Consider the following 26,311-nt stretch of genomic DNA (forward strand, 5'->3'; position numbering starts at 1 on the left):
AATAATTTGTACATTTCCTACGTTCCTAACCCCCAAGAAACCACTAAGTAACCAGGCTTCTCTAATTTCAAATAATTGACTATGTAAAGGAGGCAGGAAGCAAACTACTGTAGACAGTGAACTACTGCTGAGTTTATTCGATCAGGCAGACGGAACGGTAACCAGGCACCGTGTGCAGCAGCTCTCCTCTCCCCAGCTCTGAGTGTGGTGTGGGGGGAGCGCCGTGGCAGCCTCCGCCGCTGCCCTCAGGCTTCCGCTGGCTGTGGCGGGCGGGGGCTGCTCTTGGCGTGCCGGCTTCTCACGGCAGTGGCGCTCTTGCTGTGAAGCATGAGCTCTGGGCACACAGGTTTCAGGACTTGTGGTACATGGGCCTAGCTGCTCCACAGCATGTGGGATCTTCCCAGACCAGGGATCGAACTGATGTCCCTTGTATTGCAAGGCAGATTCTTAACCACTGGACCACCAGGGAAACCCCACAGGTATAAATTTTAAACTCCAGTATACTGAGCAGAGAGTATCATGCATTTTAAGGCTTAAATATCACTTCCCCACCTTCCCAATCATTTCTTTTGAAGGTTTTAGACTATGGCTTGCCACCAGAACCTTTTTATGGAGACAGAGGTTATGATATAACTTCTGTATTAAAAATTTCACAAACATTAACATCAATCTTAGAAGTAAAACGGTCCATCCAGTAAGGGCAGGAGAGAAACAAATGGCAAGATACTTTTCTCTAACAAGGATCATCCTGTTTAGTAAGGTGACTACCACCAAAGAAGAAAGTAATTACATTACAGCATAAATATTGCAACTAGGCCATCTAATGTTTCTGATAAAATGTTTTTTAAAACCATGAATGGAGGCAATGTGGAAATCCTTAATTTTATGAGGAATTACAGATATAGTAGTGAGGCTAACAAAGGCTTACTTTGCCAACAAAGGTCCATCCAGTCAAGGCTATGGTTTTTCCAGTAGTCATGTATGGATGTGAGAGTTGGACTATAAAGAAAGCTGAGTGACGAAGAATTGATGATTTTGACCTGTGGTGTTGGAGAAGACTCTTGAGAGTCCCTTGGACTGCAAGGAGATCCAACCAGTCCATCCTAAAGGATATCAGTCCTGGGTGTTCATTGGAAAGACTGATGTTGAAGCTGAAACTCCAATACTCTGGCCACCTGATTGGAAGAACTGACTCACTGGAAAAGACCCTGATGCTGGGAAAGACTGAAGGCGGGAGGAGACGGGGACAACAGAGGATGAGGTGGTTGGATGGCATCACTGACTCTATGGACATGAGTCTGAGTAAACTCTGGGAGTTGGTGATGAACAGGGAGGCCTGGCATGCTGCAGTCCATGGGGTCGCAAAGAGTTGGACACGACCGAGTGACTGAACTGAACTGAAATGAGGCTAAGGCAACAAGAGTGAGTTCAGGAATAGCAAAGTAGTTTATTCTTTATTCTTTTATATGCTTAATTATATAGACATTGATGAACCATCTAATCTTTGTTATGTACTCACTCACAGAAAATAAAAATAACCTCTCGACTCACCTAAAACGCCTTTGTTCTCAGACTGGCAAATAAAATTTAGTGGTAAACTCCTATTCTGTACTCAACACAAGTGGAGTTGATCACAAGTTACAGTCTCTGAGCATTATAATTATCACTGCTTGGTAAAAATATTACCTTTGTGTTCCACATACGGCTCCATATCCAAAATTTCTGAGAAGCCAATGTAGGTATTCAGCTTTTTCTTATGTCCAGTTTGCCTAACCAATAAGAAAGCTAATTATAATTTTATTTAAAACAATGTGTAAGTTCTACTGGCTTATTTAAATAAAATAAACTGGGGAGTAGCTAGGTAGATTTCTTTTTACAATCTTGCTCAAAACATGTCACTGAATTGGATAATAAATAATCAACAAGCTAAAAAGTATGAATTTAAAGAGCTAATTCCAAACAGCGCATTTCCAGACATTTTAATACAAAAGAAAACACACATGTTCCAGCTATACAGCAGAAATGCACATGTTAAAAAAAAATTGCCTGATTTTAATTATAAAAGATCTATTTCCATGGGAATGGGGGTTGCACTGTTGTGAATAGAAAATTTACTCAACTTCTTATACAATAACATAAAATATTAAGGTAATTGATACATAAATGTCTGCTTTTCCTTTGCAGTTTTAAGTAATTTTACAGAAAAATAAGGATTCTCTACTTCTCTAGTTCTTAATTATGACAGGCTCCATCTGTAACTTTCATCCTCAAATCTAAAGTTTCAAATTAAAAGCATTTTTCTATCATATCTATGGTAAAATCTGTACATTAGTCCACAGTGAGCAGCCCAACACTACGACTCGCACGTATTTACCTGTCAAAGACAAAACGCATCAGCTGTAAGTTCAGAGTACAAGGGAGACTAAGGAGTCGGATCTTCCTTGTCGCGTTCTGCTTGCTTTGACAGTTTTCACAAAAGTATCGATTGTCTCCTTCTAATTTTTCTTCCTGATCAGGAATAGGCACATTAGTTTAAAAAAAAAAGATTTTTGTTTAATGATCAAAACTCTGATGCAAATTACAATTTCACTTTAGCTAACAGTTTTTACTCAAGCTGTTAAGATCAGGTCATTATAAATAATGAAGGACACACAAGATTAAGTTAGATTAGCAATGATGTTATTAACTTGTATACAATGATTTAAAACTGATGTTTCTTTCTGAAATGCATGATTTTAAAAATGCTTGGGTTTTAGGTCTCTTTTTCCTGGTAATCCCGTTTCTGGGAATTGAAGGAAATAGGTTTAAAAAAGAAATCATATGTACTTTAATACAGCAAAATTAATTTTACAACAGTGAAAATGGGCGGAAAATACCTACAGGCACCAAATATGAAACTGTATATGCAAATTTCACACGCACACACAGTTAAAATTACTGAACTGCCTTCATTACACAAAACTAAGAGTGCAGAAAAACTCAATGCTGGAGCGAACGGTGGTTTATTTTTAAGTGTTTCATGTTTCCGTATCAGCTTTTTGTTACAGATTACACTTCAGTACAGTGATACGACACTAGTACTACCACTTATTCCTTTGCTCCAGCGTGACACTCTCCCGTTTTCTTCACTCACATCCCCCTCAGCGTCTGACTAGCTGCTCCCCTGTCCCCATCTCTTAATGTTCAAATGTCCCAGGGCTCAGTCTTGGTCTTTACCTCTCTCATGCCCCTGTGATTTTACCATGCCCTGACGTTTTGACCCTGAACCCTATCAAATCTAACATGCCCCAGTGCAGACTCCTACTTCCTCTCCCAAACTTGCTCCTCCCCCCTCCTTCACATCTCAGTCACGCCAACTCCATTCTAGTTCTTGAGGACAAAACCTTAGTAATCCTTGACTCCTCTTTTTCTCCATATCCAGTCGGCAAATTTCTTCAGCTCTACTTTGAAAAATTCGAACACTTCTTATCATCTCTTCAGTTAACCCTTGGTCCAAGTCACCATCGACTCCTTCTGTTTGCCCTTGCCTCACTGTTAGCCTCTTCTCAAGACAGTACTCAAAGTTTTCCTGTTGAAACAGATTACATTGCGTACAGCCCTTGAGGGCATTGTATTTCACGCAAACTTCTGACAAGGTCCTCCAGGACCTTCGTGCCTCTCCAATATGGCCCTTAGTTACCTCTACTATGACATCTTCTATCATTTCCCCCGTCTATTTATTTCAACCACACCGTTCTCCTTGCTGCTCCTCTAGCCTGTAGACATATTCTTATCTTATGCTCTGAACCTGTTATTTCATCTTCTCCCCTATTCTTGGACAACTCACTACTCCACTTTTTACCACCCTTCCACATTCTCCATGCCCTGCTTTAGTTTTCTTCATTGCACTTATTACAGGTGACACATTAAATATTTTTCTTCTATTTACTTTATTGTTCCTTGTTGCTCCCCATACCACTACATTATAAGCTTTCTTAAAGGCAAAAATGTTTGTCTGCCTCATTCACGATGGTTACTCCCAACAGCGGAAACACTGCCTGAACACTGTAAAAGTCAATATTTAGCTGAATGAATCCAATAAATGAGTACTTCAAACATGCTGATGGTTGTGCCAAAAAAAAAAAGTAAGAAAAGTACAAAAATATTTTAAGAAGGGAAGCTATATAATAAGCTTATCTACTATGCCAGCTGTCTGTTCCTACATGATTACAAAGGTTTCTGATTAGCAACTTTTCCACTCTGAACAAAAGAGAACCATTTCCTTGTCTCTACATAAATCTAAACACACAAAGAGAGAAACATGGAGTGGAGGGGCTGAAGAGGGGTTATATTTTGATGTAAAAAATTACATTCAACACTTTCTATTTCTCATTAAGTGAAAAGGTAAATTAATTTTATGTTAACATAGCTTACACTTTCTTATTCTACTACACCCCAATCACACAAGCTTTTATACATACATAATTCTACATATAAAATAACCTGACATAGCCAAAAATTACGTTAAAGGTGCTTCTGTACTTTTTAACTTACAAAGTTTCTTCTAAATCATTACATAAACAGTTCATATGGAGAAAAAGTTAAAATAATGAATTTATCCATTAAATCAAAAGGACATTCAGAGCAGTATTTAACTGTTAAGGAGCAGAAATAACATATATGCCAAAATCTGAATACCTTCAAAAATTCCGAGATACAATCTGTTAACTGTTTGTGGCCTTGGATATTTAACTCCAGTTCATAAAATTTTGATAAAAGCTTAGATTCTCTGCCACACTGGTTGCAGCTATAATAAAACAGAGTGAGAACATTATGATTAGAGTGGGAAAAGCAGTAAGGTTTTACTGTACTATAACCTGAAGATACAGAAAGAAACATTACCTTAATTCTTTCACTGACATTTCCTACACTATGTATACTCAAAAATAAAACAAAGTGATTGATGAGGCCATGCATCTCATGATTAGGAAAATGTTCAAGAGTTATTTTACTTTTGGTACTGAGTAGGCTCCAATTTTACTCTTGTCAGCTCACACCACAGCCATAAAATAAACAGCAAGAGCTCAGACAATTTCCAACACCTGGATAGGTTCAATTGCAATTACCAAGTCAGTTGTTTACATGTGCCCATAGAGACATATTACTATAAATATCTCAGGTCCCATACTAAGCCACTAAAGCCACACCGTGGACCTGAAGTCAAAATTACAAAACAGATAAGCAACCGCCTCAGAATAAAACGTATCATGAAAAAGCGGAAACACACTTACACAGTTACATAAGCATATTCCCCACAGAACTGCTGTTGGACAATGTTCCTCACATCGGGATTCTTTTGTTTAGACAAAGTATCTTCCAAAAGAGACATAAAGAGCTTTGAAAATTCTTGGGCATCCTACAATACAGGTTTGAGTTAATTAAAAAAAAAAAAAAAAAATCCATACCTTGCTTTTCAATTTCTGTTACAAACAGTAGTAAGTAAAATAACCCAGAAGCTGTCTGTACTTAGAACTTAAAATTTCTGAAAAAGGACTACAGCAATGTTGAATCCATTTTGTGCCCACATACGAATTTTCAGAGATGGAATCAAGGAAAATGTGTAATATGCTAAGCAGTAAATAAACGCTCTAATTCAAAACAGAGGAAATTTATTTTTAAAAATTCCTTCATTTCTTTCTATAATGATTAAAAGGAATGCTTTTTATATTAAAAGATAAATAATTAAAAGAAAAGTTCTTACCTGCTGTTGCCCTGTGTCCAAGCCCAAGGCTTTCACAAATCCTGACGGATCGATGTATCGCCTATTACTGTTTTGTAACAAGGCAAATAAGTACTGGAGATGCTCACAAATCGTTTGAGGCTCATAATCTATTAAAGAAATGTTTGTTTTTAAAAAACTGCTATTTTAAAAAAATATGTACACCTTGTCACATGAGGACATAATTAAAAAACCTTACGTCCAAACTAAATTAGTTTTATTACATTTTTTTTTAAACTTTTAAAGAAACTAGGAACCACATCTTTTGGAAGTAATGAGGTAACCTTGGCTGTCCATATACATTCCCTAAAGGCAAGGGCCTACCCACGTCACAACGACAATAATGATCATGACTACAGTTTCTAGAGTATCAAATCCCACCAAAACTTCCAATCCAATAAAAGCCATATACTATATTTACTATGGGCTTCCCTGGTGGCTCAGAGGTTAAAGCGTCTGCCTGCAATGTGGGAGACCTGGGTTAGATCCCTGGGTCGGGAAGATACCCTGGAGAAGGAAATGGCAACCCACTCCAGTACTCTTGCCTGGAGAATCCCATGGGTGGAGGAGCCTGGTGGGCTAGAGTCCACGGGGTCGCAAAGAGTCAGACACGACTGAGCGACTTCACTTCACCTCTTCACTTCACCATATTTACTATTTGCCAAATACTTTAATATAACCCCCATTCATGTGAACTTGCCACAGAACAAATGATAGCAATCTTTAAGCACATTGATTCAAACCTGAATGAACAACACAACAATTTACTGGTAAGAATCCTAAAATTTAGTTTCACGTTTTAATGAGTTGGGGAAAGAAACTGAAGTTGTTCAGTTGTGTCTGACTATTTGCTACCCCATGGATTGTAGCCTACCAGGCTTCTCCGTCCATGGGATTTTCTAGGCAACAGTACTGGAGTGGGTTGCCATTTCCTTCTCCAGGGGATCTTCTCGACCCAGGTCTCAAACCCAGGTCTCCTGCGTGGCAGGCAGATGCTTTTACCATCTGAGCCACCAGGTTAAGTCATCAGTTGGGGGAAAGTATGAAAATAGGAAGCATGGATCAAGAGCCCTTGAATAAAAGATTTGAATTTTCCCTCTGTGCTGCCGTTATCAACTAATTGACTTTCAGCTCCAAATCTACCCTTCTTTGCCTGCTCTGTGCCAACAAAGATGAGCTCTGCAAAGATTCCTCATTCGCCAGCTAGTGCAAGGTTGACTCTTGTCAGTAGAGGGCGCTGGAGGGCTCCACTGTGCATCTTGTCAGGCTCTGCCCACTCTTAGCCAGCCCTGGCCAACAAACTCCCTCTTAATTCATTAAACAGCAACTCCTCTAGTAGTTTCAGTGGGATTCCTCTAGTAATTTCAGTGGGATGTCTCTGGTAGGATACTTCCTCTTGAATGACTGCCCTGTGAATGATCCGGACACTCTCTATAGGGGATTCCAAGGCCCAGTAACTCCCTGAGGACTGTTTCCGGCAAGGAAACCCACTGAGGTATCTGTTTCTTTTTGGCCATCCAGTGATGCGACAGCCAACTCATTGGAAAAAGCCCTGATCCTGGGAAAGACTGAAGGCTTGAGGAGAAGGGGACGACAGAGGATGAGATGGCTGGATGGCATCACTAACTTGATGGACATGAATTTGAGCATAGCGAAGGACAAGGAAGCCTGGCGTGCTGCAGTCCATGAGGTTGCAAAGAGTCAGATACACCTTTGCGACTGAACAACAAAAGTGAGCTTGGGCAGCGCGTTCTCCAATGAGGTCTGGACCGCAAAGCTGGTCAGCGGGGCTCAACGGCTCCTCCTTGTGTGTTCCTTTTCAGCCCTAGGGTTGGTGGCTGCTCCCCTATCTGCTACGTCTGTGTTTTTCAAGTCACCCTGAATTCTTGCTAACCAATTCCCCTATCACTCTAATTTTCTGTTAATAATTCTTTGTTCAAGTCTTCGTGTAGTTTCTGTCTCCTGACTGGTCTGAAGGGTCTCTTACTACTGATTGTGACGCATCCATTGTGAAAAGGAAGCCAACATTTCATTTGTAAAATAAAGATAAAAATCTTACTTCCTGGGGATGCAGGGACTTTACAGGATATTGAAAACTATTCAAGTAAGTCTATATCAATTCCAAATGTCTTATTTTACAGGTTATATCCTACTTGAGATATTAAATACTTATCTTGTGCTGGTTTTCCTATCTGTAAAATAAGGCCAGAATGGGGCTGGGACTGCTGCTGCTGCTGCTAAGTCACTTCAGTCGTGTCCGACCCCGTGCGACCCCATAGACGGCAGCCCAACAGGCTCCCCCATCCCTGGGATTCTCCAGGCAAGAATACTGGAGTGGGCTGCCATCTCCTTCCCCAATGCATGAAAGTGGAAAGTGAAAGTGAAGTCGCTCAGTCGTGTCCGACCCTCAGTGACCCCATGGACTGCAGCCTACCAGGCTCCTCCATCCATGGGATTTTCCCGGCAAGAGTACTAGAGTAGGGTGCCATTGCCTTCTACAGGCTGGAACTAGAACTCAGATCCCATCATTTCCAACCCAAAGCTTTCTCACTACATTGCACTGAGTCTGTTAACAGGACCTGGAAATGCACACTCTTATCAGAGAACAAGGTTAAGGACTTTGATTGAATATTAAAATCTAAGTGTTTAGAAATTAAAAAACAAAACAGACAGTCCTAAAGGAAATCAACTCTGAATATTTATTGGAAGGACTGATGCTGAAGCTCCAACACTCTGGTCATCTGATGAGGAGAGCCAACTCACTGGAAAAGACCCTGATGCTGGGAAATACCGAAGGCAAGAGGACAAGGGGACAAGGGGACAACACAGGACGAGATGGTGGGATGGCACATCACTGACTCAATGGACATGAGTTTGGGCAAACTCTGGGAGATGGTGAAGGACAGGGAAGCCTGGCGTGCTGCAGCGCATGGGGCTGTAAAGAGTCGGACAGGACTGAACCACTAAACAATAACAAGTGCTTAGAAATTTAAAAAAAAAAAAAAAATCACATCTTTTGAAGACACATATTAAAACCACAATTCCCAAAGGAGTCTGTGGTACATTATTTTACAAAATAGAAATTCAGTGTCCACTTGTTCTTAGCAAATTTATATTTACCAATATAAATTTCTCATTGGTAAATTTATATTTCAGCAAAAACAATGCTAAAAATTAAAAAGGATCCATTTTCCATTACTCATCCTTTACATACATTCATTCTTTACCTTCTGTACCATTCATCTAGATTTACATATTCAGAACTATAGCTTTAGGGAAACAAACTTAAGAATTTTGAAGCAAAGATTACTATTAACAAGGACCAAAACTATTACTGTTGTCTAAAGAGCAGCAAGAAGGAAGATGTGGGGCTTAGGAATCCTATTTTTTCTCTTTCAGAGTCAAAGGCAAGGGCCACGAGCCCAAATCAGATCACATAAACGCCAGTACTGGATTTACAGAGAGTCAGAAAAGTTCCCAACTTGGAGCTCTTACACTGTATCATCTCAGAGAAAAACCTCTAAATAGATGTATTAATTAGGAATAACAATCCACATATTATGCAGGAAAAAAACTAAATAATTCCACTAGGAACAGTATGAAACTGGTTTCTAAATTTGCAACAAGTGTACTCACATTATTAGTGGCTTGCTTTGCCAAAGTTGGTTAATCTTAATTTTAGAGGGTGTTTTGTAAGTCAGCCTTTTTGAGAATCAAAACAAAAGGCTGTGGTTACACTGAAGTATTTATTAAGCCTCTCAAACCAGGCAGAAGAGTAACCTTGTCTGTTTTATTGACTGATTTCTATCAAGCACTAGAATCTAATGGACTGCAATCACAGTGTATTACAGCGAAAAACCGGTAGCTCAGGTTTCCTCTCGATGGTTGGCTCAAAGCGGTCTAGCTGGCAGTAAGCTCAGGAGTGAGCCCTCCCCACACCCTTCCCCACTCACCTTTTTCTTCTTGGATGCCGTCTCCCATCATGTAGTCACTACAGGTGCTTGGACATAAGTAGAGCGCCTGCCGAAGCTCCAGGTTAAGAAACCACACTTGGAGAAAAGTGTTGACGTAACAAGTGGCTCCAAGGTTAGTGAGGCCCACAAACGAGTTCTATGGACACGAAAAATTTAGTTATAAAATGAACTTTCTCCTAAAATAAGAAAATTATGCCAAATGCTTTTAAAATTTAATCTAAAATGTGTTAAACTGTCTCAAACCCGTAAGTCTCTCTCAGAGAAGGTTAAGGGATAGTGGTCTTGAAAGCCCCATGTGGGCTGACTACAGGAGTGGGCAAAAACTCAGGACAGCACCGCCACTCATCACTAGTCTCCAGCCACTTAAACCTGTAACTCAGAGAACAGTGAGCTCTAGGAAACATCAGTGTGAAGATGTGTTACACAGGTTTTTCCTAAGAGGTCAGCATTCAATAGACGGACAAAGTGAAACTTTCAGATAAATTATTTTGTATCCTACACATCTGAGGGATTGCGGTGGTGGGGGGGTGGGGGGCGGGCGGTAAGAGGAAGTTTGTTGCTTAGTCCCTGAGTTGTATCCGACTCTCTTGTGACCCCATGGACTGTAGCCTGCCAGGCTCCTCTGTCCATGGGATTTGTCCAGGGAAGAATACTCGAGTGACTTGCCATTTCTTTCTCCAGGGAATCTTCCCAACCCAGCGATCAAACCGTGTCTTTGGCATTGCAGGCGGATTCTTTACCACTGAGCCACCTGGGAAGCCTTTAGAAGAAGGTAGTTACAACTTTTTTCAAAGATAAGGCTGAGAATTCTGAAACTTACAAAGAATCATTCTTTTTAAGAGAGAAAATACCTATACGGGTGACTGTATTGTAAATGCCAGGCTTTATGATTAATATTAATGTACGTTACAAAAAAAGTAAAGCTATCTGTTGTATAACATGTAAAAATATAAGCCCAAGGAGGCCAAATCATATCACTATGGTAGCTTGTTCTCTGGACTTACCACCTCCTTTAAAGAGGTATCTTCCCTCGTGGCTCAGTCGGTAAAGAGTCTGCCTTCAAGGCAGGAGACCCGGGTTTAATCCCTGGGTCAGGAATATCCCCTGGAGAAGGAAATGGCAACCCACTCCAGGATTCTTGCCTGGAGAATCCCATGGACAGAGGAGCCTGGTGGGCTACATACAGTCCATGGAGTCACAAAGACTCGGACACGACTTAGTGACTAACACTTTCACACTTAAAGAGACTAAAAAGAGCTCTGCTCTAAGTAAAACATGCTACGTTAAGGCAAACACAGAATCAGCACTGAACTAAAACTATTCTTAAACGTTTACTGTATTACATCGCTACCCGCACATCATTAAGAACTGCTCCAATTCAAGTGATTCAGAGTCTGAAATTCCACTACTGATCCTAAAGCTGCATAGGTTACGTGAAATCAGTAATGGCTTCTGACCAAAGGCACCGAACAAAGCACACAGGAATACCATATGGAAATCTCTTACAAAGCGATGGCTTACCTTTTTTCTCCTCTCACAGTTGGGGTCGTCAATGTTATGAAAACTATTTTCATCGATTTCTCCTAACCAAATGTGTTCACCAATCCCAACCAAGCAATTTGGATTTCCTTTGCAGTTTCGTCTATGGAAAAAAATTGTATAATTAAAAAATACCACAGTTTCATAAGAAACATGCAAATTAAAACTATATAATTTGAAAAAGAAAAACTATAATGATACTATTTTTTTTTAAAAATTCTATCTTTCATCTATTAGATTAGCAAAACAGAAAAAGCATAGTATCACATCTGGTTTGTGAGGCTCTGGGGAAAGAGAATCCATTTACCCTGATGAGAATGCAAACTGGTAGGACTCTTACAGAGGGGAATTTCACAACTGCTCACAAATGTGCTACACACACACCTACTCACTGTCCTATCCGTCTCGTTTCTAAGAATTCACCGCAAAGACACATCTCCAACAGTGCAGAAACACGTGCAATAGTTACTCATCACAGCATTGTGTTTAAAGGGCCAGACACAGGCAATACGGTACATCCACACGGTGGAGCGCGACGCAACGACGACAGCAAAACCGCATGATGGTCTCCACTAAACGAGCAGAGGAGCTTCCAGGGTACCGCAGCGAGTAAGGAGCAGATTGCAAGAGCTACCTACAGCGTGCTGTTCTTTAGTGTAAGAAAGATGGAGAACTAAAACATACACGTATCTGCTCGCTGGAACACTGAATCGCTCTGTTGTACAGCAACACTCAACACAACATTTTATATCAACTGTACCTCAATTTAAAAAATAATAGTAAATCAGAGACTAGTGACAGTGGTTACCTAAAGAGCATGAGTGGAATTAAGATGGGAAAAAAAAAAAAGAGGTGTGTGGTCCTTTCCTGAACATACTGTCTCATACATTGCTGAATTGGGGGCCATGTGAATGGTACACACTATCGGTTAAGGGTGGAAGGAACTCTAAGAGGAGCACAAACTGACTCTTTTAGTTGAGTAACATACCCTGAAAGGAAGAAGATGGGGCACTACCAAGTAACTTGAACTCAAGTCTTCGGCAAGTTCATTTAGCAGTGTCAGGATCAAGATAAAGGGAAGAAAACAATGAAGAACCTTTTCAAAGATACACAGCTTAACAAATTGGAAACTTAAATCTATGCATTCTGCAGTTGAACAAATAAGTAAATACATACTGAGGAGGAAGGGAGTCAAGTTTCGGAGAGGGAAGTTACAAATGAAAGGAAGAATAAAGTGAACCCTACAGTGTTTATTAGGAATAACAGGTTTAAATCTAAATCCATATGGGTCCTAACACGTATGAACAGGTGGATTAGTGTTGTGAGATACAGTACAAGACAGCAGTGATTTGAATTCAGGTAAATTATATATTTATATTTTTTAAAGTATTTGTTATTTATCGGAAATTTGGATTTAATTGGGCAGCCTAAACGAGACAGCCTTTTTGTCAGCCGAGGACCTAAGAGCAGTAACATGAACACAGCCAGCAACCAGATCTTAACGTCTAAATATTCCCCAATGGAAGAACCCAAGGCTCCTGGGAGAAATAGTCAATTTGAAGGCTGGGCAGGGAAAGTACAAGATTACATGGACATATTGCGGTGCCCCCTAAGTAAGAATGTACTCAAAGAGTGAGGGGACATGTTAAAAGGAAGAGCTTGGATGGGGCTCCCAGTGCCCAAATCTGGAACAACTTGAGCAACAAAATGACTGGATTACAATCTGCTCTGTAATACAGGAGTTCACTGCATCTCACTGCAGATGGTGACTGCAACCATGAAATTAAAAGACGCTTGCTCCTTGGAAGAAAACCTATGACCAACCTAGACAGCATATTAAAAAGCAGAGACATTACTTTGCCAATAAAGGTCCATCTAGTCAAAGCTAGGGTTTTTCCAGTAGTCATGTACGGATGTGAGAGTTGGACTATAAAGAAAGCTGAGCGACGAAGAATTGATGCTTTTGACCTGTGGTTGGAGAAGACTCTTTAGAGTCCCTTGGACAGCAAGGAGATCCAACCAGTCCATCCTAAAGGAAATCAGTCCTGAATATTCATTGAAAGGACTGATGCTGAAGCTGAAACTCCAATACTTTGGCCATCTGATGCGAAGAACTGACTCATTGGAAAGACCCTAACGCTGGGAAAGATTGAAGGCAGGAGGAGAAGGGGACAACAGAGGATGAGATGGTTGGATGGCATCATCAACTCAATAGACATGAATTTGAGGAACCTCCAGGAGTTGGTGATGGACAAGGAAGCCTGGCGTGCTGTAGACCATAGGGTCGCAAAGAGTCGGACATGCCTGAGCGACTGCACTAAGACAAGCAGCACAGCAGATGCCAAGTACAGACAGCTAGATGAAACCCCCTGTAGAAGAAAACCTCTCCCAGTCAGTCTCCAATGCCCCCAAGCTCCTTTTACAGCCATCAGCTGCAGACTACAGGTGTGCAGGCAGCTGCTGCTATCCAATCACCCAGTCGTGACTCTTTCCGACCCCATGGACTGCAGCGCATCAGGTCTCTCTGTCCCTCACCATCTTCATAAGTTTGCCCAAGTTCGTGTCCATTACATCGGTGATGCCATCCAGACATCTCATCCTCTGGTGTCCCCTTCTCCTTCTGCCCTCAATCTTCCCCAGCATCACGGCCTTTTCCAATGAGTCAGCTGTTCCCATCAGATGACCAAAACACTGGAGTTTCAGCTTCAGCATCAGCCCTTCCAACGAGTAGATTGATTTCCCAAGATGGACTGGTTTGATCTCCTTGCTCTTCAAGGGACTCTCAGGAGTCTTCTCCAACACCACAGTTCAAAAGCATCAAATCATCGGCGCTCCACCGTCTTTACGGTCCAGCTCTCACAACCGTACGTGACCACTGGGAAGACCATAGCCTTGAGTATACAGACCTTTGTCAGCAGAGTAGTATCTCTGCTTTTCAACCCACTAAGTTTGTCATAGCTTTCCTGCCAAGAAGCAAACATCTTCTGAGTTCACGGCTGCAGTCACCATCCACAGTGATTTTAGAGCCCAAGAAGAGGAAATCTGTCACTACTTACACATTTCCCCCTCTATTTGCCATGAAGTAACAAGGCTGGATGCCACGATCTTAGTTTTTTTAATGTTTAGTTTTACGCCGGCTCTTTCACATTCGTCCTTCACCCTCATCAAGAGGCTCTTTAGTTCTTCTTCACTTTCTGCCGTAAGAGTGGTGTCATCCACATATCGGAGGCTGCTGTTGTTTCTTCCGCCTATCTTGATTCCAGCTTGTAACTCATCCAGCCCAGCATTTCTCATGATGTGCTCAGCGTATAGATTAAACAAACAGGGTGACAGCAGACAGCCCTGTCATACTCCTTTTCAACCCTGAACCAACCAGTTGTTCCATACAGGATTCTGACTTTCTTCTTGACCTGCACGCATACAGATTTCTTAGGAGACAGATAAGTGGTATGGTATTCCCATTTCTAAGAGCTTTACACAGTTTATTATGATCCACAGTCAAAGGCTTTGGCTTAGTCAATGAAACAGAGGTAGATACTTTTCTAAAATTCCCTAGCTTTCTCTGTGATCCAGTGAATGTTGGTAACTTGACCTCTGGTTCCTCTACCTTTTCTAAAGCCAGCTTGGACATCTGGAAGTTCTTGGTTTGCATAATGCTGAAGCCTAGCGTGCAACATTTTAAGCATGATCTTACTAGCATGGGAGATGGGTGCAACGGTCCGACGGTTAGCACATCCCCTTCACGGATCACGGCCTTGCTGTGGTGCAGGGGCCTGTGTGACTTGATGAAGCTATGGGCCATGCCATGCAGGACCACCCAAGATGGACGGGTAACAGCGGACAGTTCTGAAAAAATGTGATCCACTGGAGGAGGGAATGGCAAGCCAGCCCAGTGTACTTGCCATGAGAACCTCACGAACTGTACAAAAAGACAGAAAGATGTGCAGGCAGACGCCAGTTCAATCCCCGGGTTGGGAAAATCCCCGGGAGGAGGAAATTGCAACCCACTCCCATATTCTTGCCTGAAACATCCCACGGACAGAGGAGCGTGGCGGGCTTCTGTTCACGGCGTTGCGAGAGTTGGACACGACTAAGCGTGTGCGCAGAAGCAGCATGGGCATCAAGTAGCATCATCCTGTCTGTACCAATTGTCTTATAGGAGAAAAATACTCGCTCTTCTTTTTATCAGAGCACAGGAGGCAGATTAAGGAGCCTGAGACACGTGCGTGACATAGGTACACACGTTTACATGTCTGATGTGTAAATACCCTAGCCACTTGACTCAAATTTTTATAACTTACTAGGATACTAGAAAGCATCTGGATTTGCTAATGCTGGCTTAAACATCAAATTTTTCAAGGTCACAAGCAGTTCTGATTTAACCTGGGTAGAGTAATGCCACTCATCTTCTCTGAAAGAGTACATTCTCTGAAACAGTACATTCTTACAACTCTATAACTATACCCAGTTATCCTTCTTCCCAGAAATCTGTCATTTTGCCTACAGGGGCATCAGGGAAAACAGAATCACAAAACAAAGCACGGAGAGCAGTCACTCCGGTTCTCCCTTGGCTCTTTTCCACCCCACTATCTCACTTACTTACATGTCAGCTGGCTTCAAGACTAGGCTTTGTTCTGTGTGGTGCATGCCTATTGCTCTGTGTGCCTAGTTGCTTCAGCTTTCCCCACATTCCTTTTTTTTTTTAAATTTGGGGCTAACTGTTCCTCCATTCCTCTGGTTTTAGCAAGAGCTGCTGAGACGCAGCTCCCATCCAGAACCCAAAAACAACCTCACAAAATATTTAAAAGAAGAACTGAGAGAAGGGAAAAAAACAAAACAATCCGTCTTCAGTGGCAGGCCTTATGGGATGCGTGGGACTTTGGAAGCGTAGTTGTCCCAACATTAAGAATGAAATCAACCTGCTGATTTGCATGAGAAATAGGTGAAAGAGGTTCCCAAACCCCTCCTTAGCTCCGTAGCCCAAGTGTCTCCCTGCCCTTTACCGTTGTTCTGTCTCCAAGTCAAGTCAGACTCTGCAACCCCACGGACAGCAGGAAGTCAGGCCTCCCTGTCCTTCACCACCTCCTAGAGTTTGCTCAAACTCACGAACATTGAGTCAGTGATGCCATCCAACCATCTCATCCTCTGTCGTCCCCTTCTCCTCCTGCCCTCAATCTTTCCCATCATCAGGGTCTTTTCCAATGAGTCAGCTCTTCACATCAGGTAGCCAAAGTATTGGAGCTTCAGCTTCAGCATCAGCCCTTCCAATGAATACTTCAGGATTGACTGGTTTGATCTCCTTGCAGTCCAAGGGATTCTCAAGAGTCTCCTCCAGCTCCAGAGTTCAAAATCATCAGTTCTTCGGTGCTCAGCCTTCTCTATGGTCCAACTCTCACATCCATACAAGACTACTGGAAAAACCATCGCTTTGACTAGACAGACCTTTGTCAACAAAGTGATAGGTCTGCTTTTTAATATGCTGTCTAGGTTTGTCATAGTTTTTTCTCCAAGGGCCAAGTGTCTTTAAATTTCATGGCTGCAGTCCCCGTCTGCAGTGATTTCTGAACCCAGGAAAATAAAGTCTGTCACTGTTTCCCTTTTTTCTCCATCTATTTGCCATGAAGTGATGGACCCGGATACCATCATCTTAGTTTTCTGAATGTTGAATTTTAAGCGAGCTTTTTCACTCTCCTCTTTCACTTTCATCACGAGGCTCTTTAGTTCTTCTTCACTTTCTGCCATAAGGGTGGGGTCATCTTCATATCTGAGGTTATTGATATTTATCCCAGCAATCCTGAGTCCAGCTTGTGCTTCCTCCAGCCCAGCGTTTCTCATGATGTACTCTGCATAGAAGTTAAATAAGCAGGGTGACAATACGCAACCCTGACGTACTTCTTTCCCAACCTGGAACCAGTCTGTTGTTCCATGTCCGGTTCTAAGTGTTGCTTCTTGACCTGTATAAACAGATTTCTCAGGAGGCAGGTAAGGTGGTCTGGTATTCCCATCTCTTTAAAAATTTCCCAGTTTGTTGTGATCCACACAGTCAAAGGCTTTAGCATAGTCAATGAAGCAGAAGTAGACGTTTGTCTTGCTTTTTCTATGATCCGGTAGATGTTAGCAATCTAAGCTCTGGTTCCTCTGCCTTTTCTAAATCCAGCTTCTCCATCTAGAAGTTCTCAGTTCACATACTGTTGCAGCCTAGCCTGAAGGATTTTGAGCACTGCCTTGCCAGCACGTGAAAGGAGCACAATTGTGCAGCAGTTCTTTGGTGTTGTCTTTCTTTGGGATTGGAATGAAATGACCTTTTCCAGTCCTGTGGCCACTGCTGAGTTTTCCAAATTTGCTGCCATATTGACTGCAGCATTTAACATCATCTTTAAGGATGTGAAATAACTCAGCTGGAATTCCATTACCTTCACCAGCTTTGTTCTGCCCTAGCATTGATTTATTTGTTCATATCTTTCCTGAATTAAAACACCTCCTTAGATTTAACTGAGGCACTTCCCTTACACGAGGTTAGTTTCAAGTTTCCATTACCTGTATCTAGAAGCCCTAACAAATACAGACTAACTAAATAAAGCTTTTTCTGTTATTAACGTCAAGAGCCAATGTCCATTTCAGCCTGACAGACCCCCTAGTTCTTTTTTTTTTTAGTAAGCACATCACGCAGCTTGCAGGATCTTAGTTCCTCTACTAGGGATTGAATCTACGGCCACAGCAGTACAAATGAGTCCTAACCACTGGACTACCAGGGAATTCCCAAATCTCCCAATTCTTAAAAAGCTTCCTTAAGCCTTCCTATAAGACCAGTTAACAAACACAGGGGGAAACATCTCCGCTCTGGAAAAATGCAAACGTAAAACAGCCATGAAAAATGTTTTCACTTATAGAATTAGCAAAAAAAAAATTGGTGATGAATCAGGGTAAAGTGAGAGTCACTGTCCATGCTTAAACATGACCCTTTTGGGGAAACTTGAGAAAATACCTCAACACACAGTTGCTGTGCAGTTCAGAGAAAATTTATTATCTGGATGGGAGTGGAGGGTGGAGATCTTACTCTCTGCGTGATCACTTAAAGAGTTATTATCGCTGTTTTTCTCCCTCAACACCTTTTAGTTTCTTGGCTCTCTAGCTTCGTTTCACACCCAGCCCAGGGAGAAATCAATGAAGAACGGCAACAAGCCAACTCTCCTGCTTCTGGGGAAGACCCCTGACCATACTAAAGCTTTGCCTAACGCAGCACCAGATTCTGAAAGTGATTTGTGTGTGTGTACACATACACACACATGCAGAGAACAGGTTAGACGAATATTACTGAAATGGTTCCAATAATAACCACTGACTGAACTGTCCTTGAAAATTTCAAATCGTCTGTAACTGTGAATGCCGCCACTCTTACCAGAATGGTGGCTGCTTAGGATTAGTTAGGTCCAGGAACTCCCTTCCAAACTAGTCCCCTCTAACCAAGAACACTCTCGTCCCTCTGTCATTTCATAATCTCAAAACAGTCCCTCGCCAGATGCCAACAAGGCAGGAGGAGTTCAGAAGCCTCCCCACCGTTTGACAGGTGGGCAAGGGGAGAGGTTATAGCAAGTCACTGCCTGACTTCAAGCCCTCTCCAGAGCTCTGGCGGCTGACTCAACCTTCCCTGGCTCCTCGTGTCCTACGTGCTAGTCGAAAGAAGACAAAACCAATCCCTGCCATGACTCTGCTCAGAGGAAAAAGTCCCTGTTTCCTCATTTATAAAACAAAGGGGATGGGATTAGGTAAACACTAAAATTTTCTGATCTTTTTAATCTGGATCCCCTTTGAAGCCCACGTTTATAAAAACACTTAAGTACATGAGACAATAAGACTATTCTGCCCTTTCTGCCTCTAGCCAGAAAGAGAGGATGATGAAAACAAGGGTAGAAGTGGTACTGGGTAAGAGGTAGTGGCTGTGATCAGTCTGGGTGATCTGTGCTCGGAGTGCTGCTGCGGGACCGTTTCCAGTTGCTATCAGTCGACGTTACCAGCATCAGTTTTCCACAAGATATGTCACAGTGCCCTGAGTGAAAGTCAACAATGTGACTCTCTAACCAAAACCTATCATCTTCTAAAAGCAACTAGACTCTACAGGTCCACACATTCTGTCAAGTTGATATGCTCGGATAAGAATTACAGGACCCGCTGCTGCCAAGTTGCTTCAGTCGTGTCCGACCAGCCCAGGATATACCAAAATAAAAGACAAAGTCCCAGGCAGCAAAGAAGCACTCACAAAGGACAGCTTCAGAGAAGTGAGCGCTGCACTGGCATTAAGCTCAGCAGGAACCCCACAGGAGGGGGCTGTTGCCAAGCTGGGTGTCTCCAAGGGCACACAGGAACTCATTGCATGTGAGAGGAGAACCCAAGAGCCTCCCAGGCCGAGGAGAGCCTATGGAGACAGGCTGGAGAGGCAAAACCAATGGAGGCTTACACGTAAGTCTTCCTGCAGATGCAGTTCATCACAGCTGGAGGCTTTGGGGAGAGGCGAAAGCCCTTGGGAAAGCCCCTGAGGCTGCAGAGAAGTAGGCGCTGGATCAGATCACAGAAGCCCTCAAACACCATGCATGGCAAGAGCTCGGACTTTATTCCAGAAACAACAAGGAGCCAATACACAATTTTACGAAGAAAAAGAACTAGACTGGAACTTTAGAAAGACCCTCTACATGGATACATGTATATGTACGGCTAAGTCCCTTCGCTGTTCATCTGAAACTATCAGAGCATTGTAAATCGGTTATACCCCAAAACAAAAAGCCCAACAGGAAAGAGAAAAGAAAAAGACCAAGGCATTACCAGCCGTTTGACAAAAAATAAAAAAGGTTCTCTAGTTACGCTTCTCAAGCAAGGTGGCTTATCAGAATCATCTGAAGATTTCACAAGTTTTGCTTTTCCAATCACTGCCACTCTCACCAAGCTCCTCCTATTTTTACTAAGTTTTAAGCTTCTAATTTTTTTTAAATGGGACATTTTCGAAGTCTAAATCTTGGCTCTTGGCGGAAAGCGGCAGCGAAGCAAAGAAACAACATAGACGCTGTAACTGAGAGATGAGAAACGCGCAAGATAACGGCTGATGCAAGGGTTCAGGGCAACAGCACTCGGTACTGATTGTTTTTGTGGAGGGGGGGGGTAAGGAACAGGGTTGGATATACGTGGCTTCATTTAAAATATTTATTAAAGGAAGGATGGGAACCACTAGCAATGACTGCTTTCAGAATATTCACAACTGGAAATCCATTAAGTTTTCATTCACCTAACAACCTGATTTTATTTGAAATTCTGAATTCTAACCAAAAGGACACAAGAGACATACAGCCAAGAGGACGACGAGGCATCAGGGTCCTCGCGAAACCTCGTTCACACAGGCAGCCACCGCCCGAAGCAGGCTTCCCAGCCCTGTGGCTGCTCTTTTTCATGAGAAAGAGTCCCAAGGTCAGATCATTGGACACAAAAAGGCTTCTTATCCTTCACCTAAACGTTTACAATTTTTCAAGGCTGCTGCTGGCTTTCCAGGTGGTGCCAGTGGTCAAGAACCTACCAGCCAATGCAGAGACAAAAGAGATACAGGTTCAACCCCTGGGTCGGGAAGAGCCCCTGGAGAAGGGCATGGCAACCCACTCCAGAATTCGTGCCTGGGGATCCCGCGGACAGAGGAGCCTGGTGGGCTACAAGCCATAGGGACACACAGAGTTGGACAAGATTGCGCACACACAGAAGACAAGTTTAGAAAACCCCCCAAAGCAAAGTAGCTATTAAAACAATATTAGTAAGTCCTCTCCTAGGAAAGAAAACAAAAAGAGAACACAGCTCAGTGCCCCAGCAGCCTTTCAAAGGGCACCACAGGGCACCCCACCAGACCCTAAGGAGAGTCCCTCCTCCTCCCACCAGCACAATTTCAAACTGGAAAAAAAAAAAATCAAACTTAATCTACTCACTCCTGCTTGGTTTTTTTTTAAAAAGCATTTTATGACACACTGCTCAAACTCAGCCATGGAGTGAACATGGCTCATCTTCATCTTCCTGGATTGTAAACTGTCCAAAAAAAATTCGAAGATTTTTTTTATTATTAAATCAAGCAGACAAATTATGGAACAGAACACAAATTTAAAAGCCAAAACAAAACAACTCCTAAAAAGAACAATCAGGAAGGATTAAGTCCTACAGGATACTGAATCACAAAGACCCCCAAACCAAAACACTGTAACAAAAAGTTCAGAAACACAGGGCAACTCAGCATGCAACAAAGGTGTCCACATCAGTGGAGGAAAGACATCATCTTTAATAAACAGGGATGGGCAAGCAGGCAGCTACCTGCAAAAAGATACAATTGGATTCATTTCACAGTATCACTTCAGTACAAATTCCAACTGGATCAAAGATTTAAACATTAATTAAAACCACAATAACATTTAAAAAAAAAAACCAGCAAATTTCTTTTACACACTGGTATGAAAAAGGACTGAGTTGATGACTCAACGTTTAGAAGTCACAAAAGATCCATTAATTTAATCTCATAAAAAATTTTTGCATGGCTAACCAATCCATAAGTCAAAAGACAATGGTATAGGCACTTCTCTGGTGGCCCAGTGGTTAAGACTCTGTGCTTGCACTGCAGGAGGCATGGGTTCAATCCCTGGTAAAGGAAGTTCCACATGCCACATGGCACAGCCACAAGAGGAAAAAAAAAAAGACAATGATACAATTAAAAAATTTTTTTTACAACTCATGTCACAGAAATAATCTCTTAATACATAAAGAACTCCTACTGGACTTCCCTGGTGATCCAGTGGATAAGAATCCTCCCGCCAATGCACGGGACACGGGTTCGATCCCTGGTCCAGGAAGATTCCACAGACAAGGAGCAACTAATCCTGAGAGCCACAGCTGCTGAGCCTGTGCCCTCTAGAGTCTCTGCTCGGCAGCAAGAGAAGCCGCCGCCAGCAGAAGCCTGCACACCCCAACCAGACAGCAGCCCCCACTTGCCACAACTAGAGACAGTCTGCGCACAGCACACTGAGGAGACTCAGCGCAGGCAAGAATGAAGTTAAAAATACAAGTATTTTAAAAAAGAATGCCTACCAACTGATGAGGACTAATAACCCCAAATAAAAACGGGCAAAGGACACAAGAAGCTGCTGAAAGAGGCATACAAATGGCCTCTAAGCATGAAAAGTTGTCATTTGAGGAAAGCGAAACGCACCGTGAGTGGTGGACTATAGTGCCATTTGCCAAGTAACCCTGTTCTAGACACGTTCTGGATTGGCAGCACCAATGAAATAAGTTCTGGACAATGAGTTGTGAACAGAAACACTGAATGTAGGGACTTCCCTGGCGTTCCAGCGGTTAAGAATAACCATCTTGCAATGCAGGGGGCTCTGGTTTGATCCCTGGTCAAGAACTAAGATCCCTCGTGCGTGTGTATGATCTGCAAATGACTAAGAATGAACATCCTGCTGCTACTCACCATATGAATGAATCTCACAGTGCTGAGCAAAAGAGGCCAGAGGAAATACAATGTAAAATTAATTGTATACAAAGTTCAAAACAAGGTAGATAATCTCTGGTGTTCAAAGTAAGGCGAGTGTGTTGTCTTTTTTTTTTTTTAAGTTCTCTATTTTAATTTTGGCTGAGCTGGGTCTTCCTTTCTGTGCAGGCTTTTCTACAGTTGCGATATCAGGGCTTCTCACCGCAGCACGAGGGATCTTCCTGGACCAGGGATCAGACCGTGTCCCTGCATCGGTAAGCGGATTCTTAGCCACTGAACACCAATACTCCCTGCAGGGCAAGCGCGGCATCTGGACCACCACCTCTGGACCACCGGAGAAGTCCCCACAGCAGCGTTTTATTTCATCTTGCTGTTAGATACATGAGATATATGTTCCCTGTGTGATAATTCACCCAGTGTAAATCTCATGACTTTGTGCACTTTTCTGTACATAAAATATAAATTTTAGTTGAATAAGAACCACTAGAAAACTTTTGAGCATTTTTTTAAGCTGCCATCTATCGGCCTGCCACACGGGCCCTCTAGTTCCCCAGTCAGGGGTGGAACCTGGGCCCCGTGCATGGGGAGCTCAGTCTTAAAACACTAGACCACGGGGGAAGTCCTTCACAGAGAAATTTAAGAAGGCTCCTGCCTTATCAGGTATTTTAAAAATGCTGGCAAGTAACTGGAACTGTTATCCTAGTACAGGGATATTGAGTAGAATCAGCGGAAGGGAATGGGGTACTGTACGTCCCCAAATACGTACAGTAATTTGTCATATAATAGAAGTGGCCTTTGAGTCTTCCCTGGCGGTCCACCGATTAAGACTCAGTGCTTCCACTGAAGGGGCGTGAGTTCCATCCCTAGCTGGGAACCAAGATCCCACATGCCCTGTGGCAGGACCACTAAGAAAATAACTAAAGATGGCCTCTCAACTAGAGCTGGTGAAGATTAGATTATTCAATAAATGGTTTAAGAAAACTGAGTGCCCATTTAGTAAAAAGCAAAAATAAAGATGGACCCGTACCTCATTCTATGAATCAAAAGGGAAAAAACCCACAAAGTAAAAATCAAACAAACAAACAAAAAACTGGGTCGTCTGGTGGTTAAGAGTCCGCCTTGCTGTGCAGAAGACACGGGTTTGATCCCAGTTACGGCAGTAAGATCCCATGCGCAGCATAGCAACTAAAAGGTAAGTCACTTCAGTCGTGTCCGACTCTGTGACCCCACAGACGGCAGCCCACCAGGCTCCCCCGTCCCTGGGATTCTCCAGGCAAGAACACTGGAGTGGGTTGCCATTTCCTTCTCCAATGCATGAAAGTGAAAAGCGAAAGTGAAGTCGCTCAGTCGTGTTCGACTCCGACTCTTCGCGACCCCATGGACTGCAGCCTTCCAGGCTCCTCGTCCATGGGATTTTCCAGGCAAGAGTACTGGAGTGGGGTGCCAACCACATGCCAACTACTGAGTCAAGCACTCTGGAAATCCCAAGCCACAACCACAGAGAGTCCATCAGCTACAACAAAAAGGTCCTCAAGACACAATGCTTTAAGACCCTGACAGCCACAACTAAGATCCGAGGCACCTTTTTTTTCATTGGGAGGGCTTGCCTGGTGGTCCAGTGGTGAAGAATCCATCTGCTAATGCTGGAGGCAGGGGCTCAACCCCTGGCCCAGGAAGATCCCAGAGGCCATGGGGCAACTAAACCCATGTGCCACAAGTACTTAAGCCTGCAAGCCCTAGAACTCCACAAGAAGCCATGGTGATGAAAAGCCCCGCACTGCAAAAATATAGTAGCCCCTGCTAACCGCCAACTACAGAAAAGCCCACACAGCAACAAAGACCCAGTACAACAAAGATAAATTAATGGAATTTAAAACAATTTCTAGTTGTGGCATTAGCCATAACTGGCGGGGGGGTGGGGAACCGATCCAGGACTCTAAAGGACATTGCTGAGGTCCATTTTCAAACTGTCTCCTTTTGTGAAAGTAAATATTATGTTGTTTATATCTTTCTTATCTCTAAAATAAATGGCAAATGAAGGAACTTTAACCTCAGTTGGCTCTATTTCCGAGCCACCCTAGACCACAGGAGATGCCGGAAAAAAATTTTTTTCTGAATAAAGAATGACTACTCTGCATGGCATATAATAAATATTTGTTGAATTTAACAGATACATAGAAAGAAAATGAAAAATATCAAATACCAGCTCAACCTGAGATTAAGGGGAGGTTTCTCACTTTCATTCAAAGCTTGGTTATACTAAGTAATCCTGCAAGTGCTGGTGTAGAACAGCAGAGACACATAAAGAACAAAACTCCACAGACACAGGTTTCATAGAACACAGAATACTTCCTAAACCAGTAACACGCATTACACTGGAAATCTTTAAAGTTGTGTTAAGTAATGAAAGTACATCATTCACTGAGAATAAACTGACGCGGCGCAGGGCCCTGTTCGGCTCCTGGGGACAAGGTCTCTCTGTGCCCCCATTTCTGACTCCAGGAAACAGCCTTCCTTCAGCCTCCTTGACCTTCCCTGCTTCTGAAGGGCAGACTTGAGCAGTCGTTAATTAGGGAAGGGCGGGGCTGTGAGAGAAACAGTCAAGAGCAGCCTTGGGGCAAGGTCCTGTTTTCCCCTCAATGGATACACACAACAATACCTTTGAGTACCTTTGAGTTATCTCACAGAGCCCGAAAGCCCCTCCAGGTGGGAGAAGCTACCAATTAACTTCGGTATACTGCCCACAAGGCTTCCCAGGTGGCGCAGTGGTAAACAACTCACCTGCCAACAGGAGAGAAAGATGAGAGGATTCCATCCTTGGGTGGGGAAGATCCCCTTGGAGAAGGAAATGGCAACCCACTCCAATATTCTTGCCTGGAAAATTCCATGGACAGAGGAGCCAGGTGGGCTACAGTCCATGGGGTCGCAGAGTCAGACACAACTGAGCAGGCATGCATGCTGCCCACAAGCATGCAGACCCCAGATCAGCTGGACCTGAAGGTGATTCCTCTTTACCTCACCACTAACCCCTCAGAAGACTGTCCACAAGGTGAGCACACCCTTTTTGAATAATTACGATAAGACTTCTATCTTCCCCAAGAACTGGACTATATAGACTTGTCTATATGAGTTGACTATGTGAGAGTCAGACTGTAAAGAAAGTTGAGCACTGAAGAATTGATGCTTTTGATCTGTGGTGTTAGAGAAGACTCTTGAGCGCTCCTTGGACTGCAAGGAGATCCAACCAGTCCATCCTGAAGGAAATCAGTCCTGAATATTCACTGGAAGGACTGAAGCTGAAACTCCCAATTCTTTGACCGCCTGATGCGAAGAACTGACTCACTGGAAAAGACCCTGATGCTGGAAAAGATTGAAGGCAGAAGGGGACGACAGAGGATGAGATCCTCAAGACACAATGCTTTAAGATCCTGAGAGCCACAGCTAAGATCCAGCATCACCGACTAGATGAACCTGAGTTTGAGCAAGCTCTGGGAGTTGATGATGGACAGGGAAGCCTGGCGTGCTGCAGTCCGT

At 42.9% G+C, this 26,311-nt stretch overlaps 1 protein-coding gene across 1 annotated transcript in view; it reads right to left on the reverse strand.

Annotated features, from left to right (window-relative positions):
- USP48 (ubiquitin specific peptidase 48) overlaps positions 1-26,311 on the reverse strand; it is a 72,171-nt gene that overhangs the window by 40,060 nt on the left and 5,800 nt on the right. Inside the window, exons 5-11 of the mRNA XM_010830234.1 lie at positions 11,254-11,374; positions 9,712-9,868; positions 5,741-5,868; positions 5,271-5,395; positions 4,678-4,786; positions 2,375-2,508; positions 1,687-1,769 (exon numbers count right to left, since the gene is read on the reverse strand). Of these exons, the coding sequence (XP_010828536.1) occupies positions 1,687-1,769; positions 2,375-2,508; positions 4,678-4,786; positions 5,271-5,395; positions 5,741-5,868; positions 9,712-9,868; positions 11,254-11,374 (857 nt within the window). The remainder of the gene's footprint in view (positions 1-1,686; positions 1,770-2,374; positions 2,509-4,677; positions 4,787-5,270; positions 5,396-5,740; positions 5,869-9,711; positions 9,869-11,253; positions 11,375-26,311) is intronic.

The sequence above is a fragment of the Bison bison genome, unplaced genomic scaffold (genome assembly GCF_000754665.1).
Source record: "Bison bison bison isolate TAMUID 2011002044 unplaced genomic scaffold, Bison_UMD1.0 scf7180017864516, whole genome shotgun sequence".
Classification (NCBI taxonomy): Eukaryota; Metazoa; Chordata; class Mammalia; order Artiodactyla; family Bovidae; genus Bison; species Bison bison.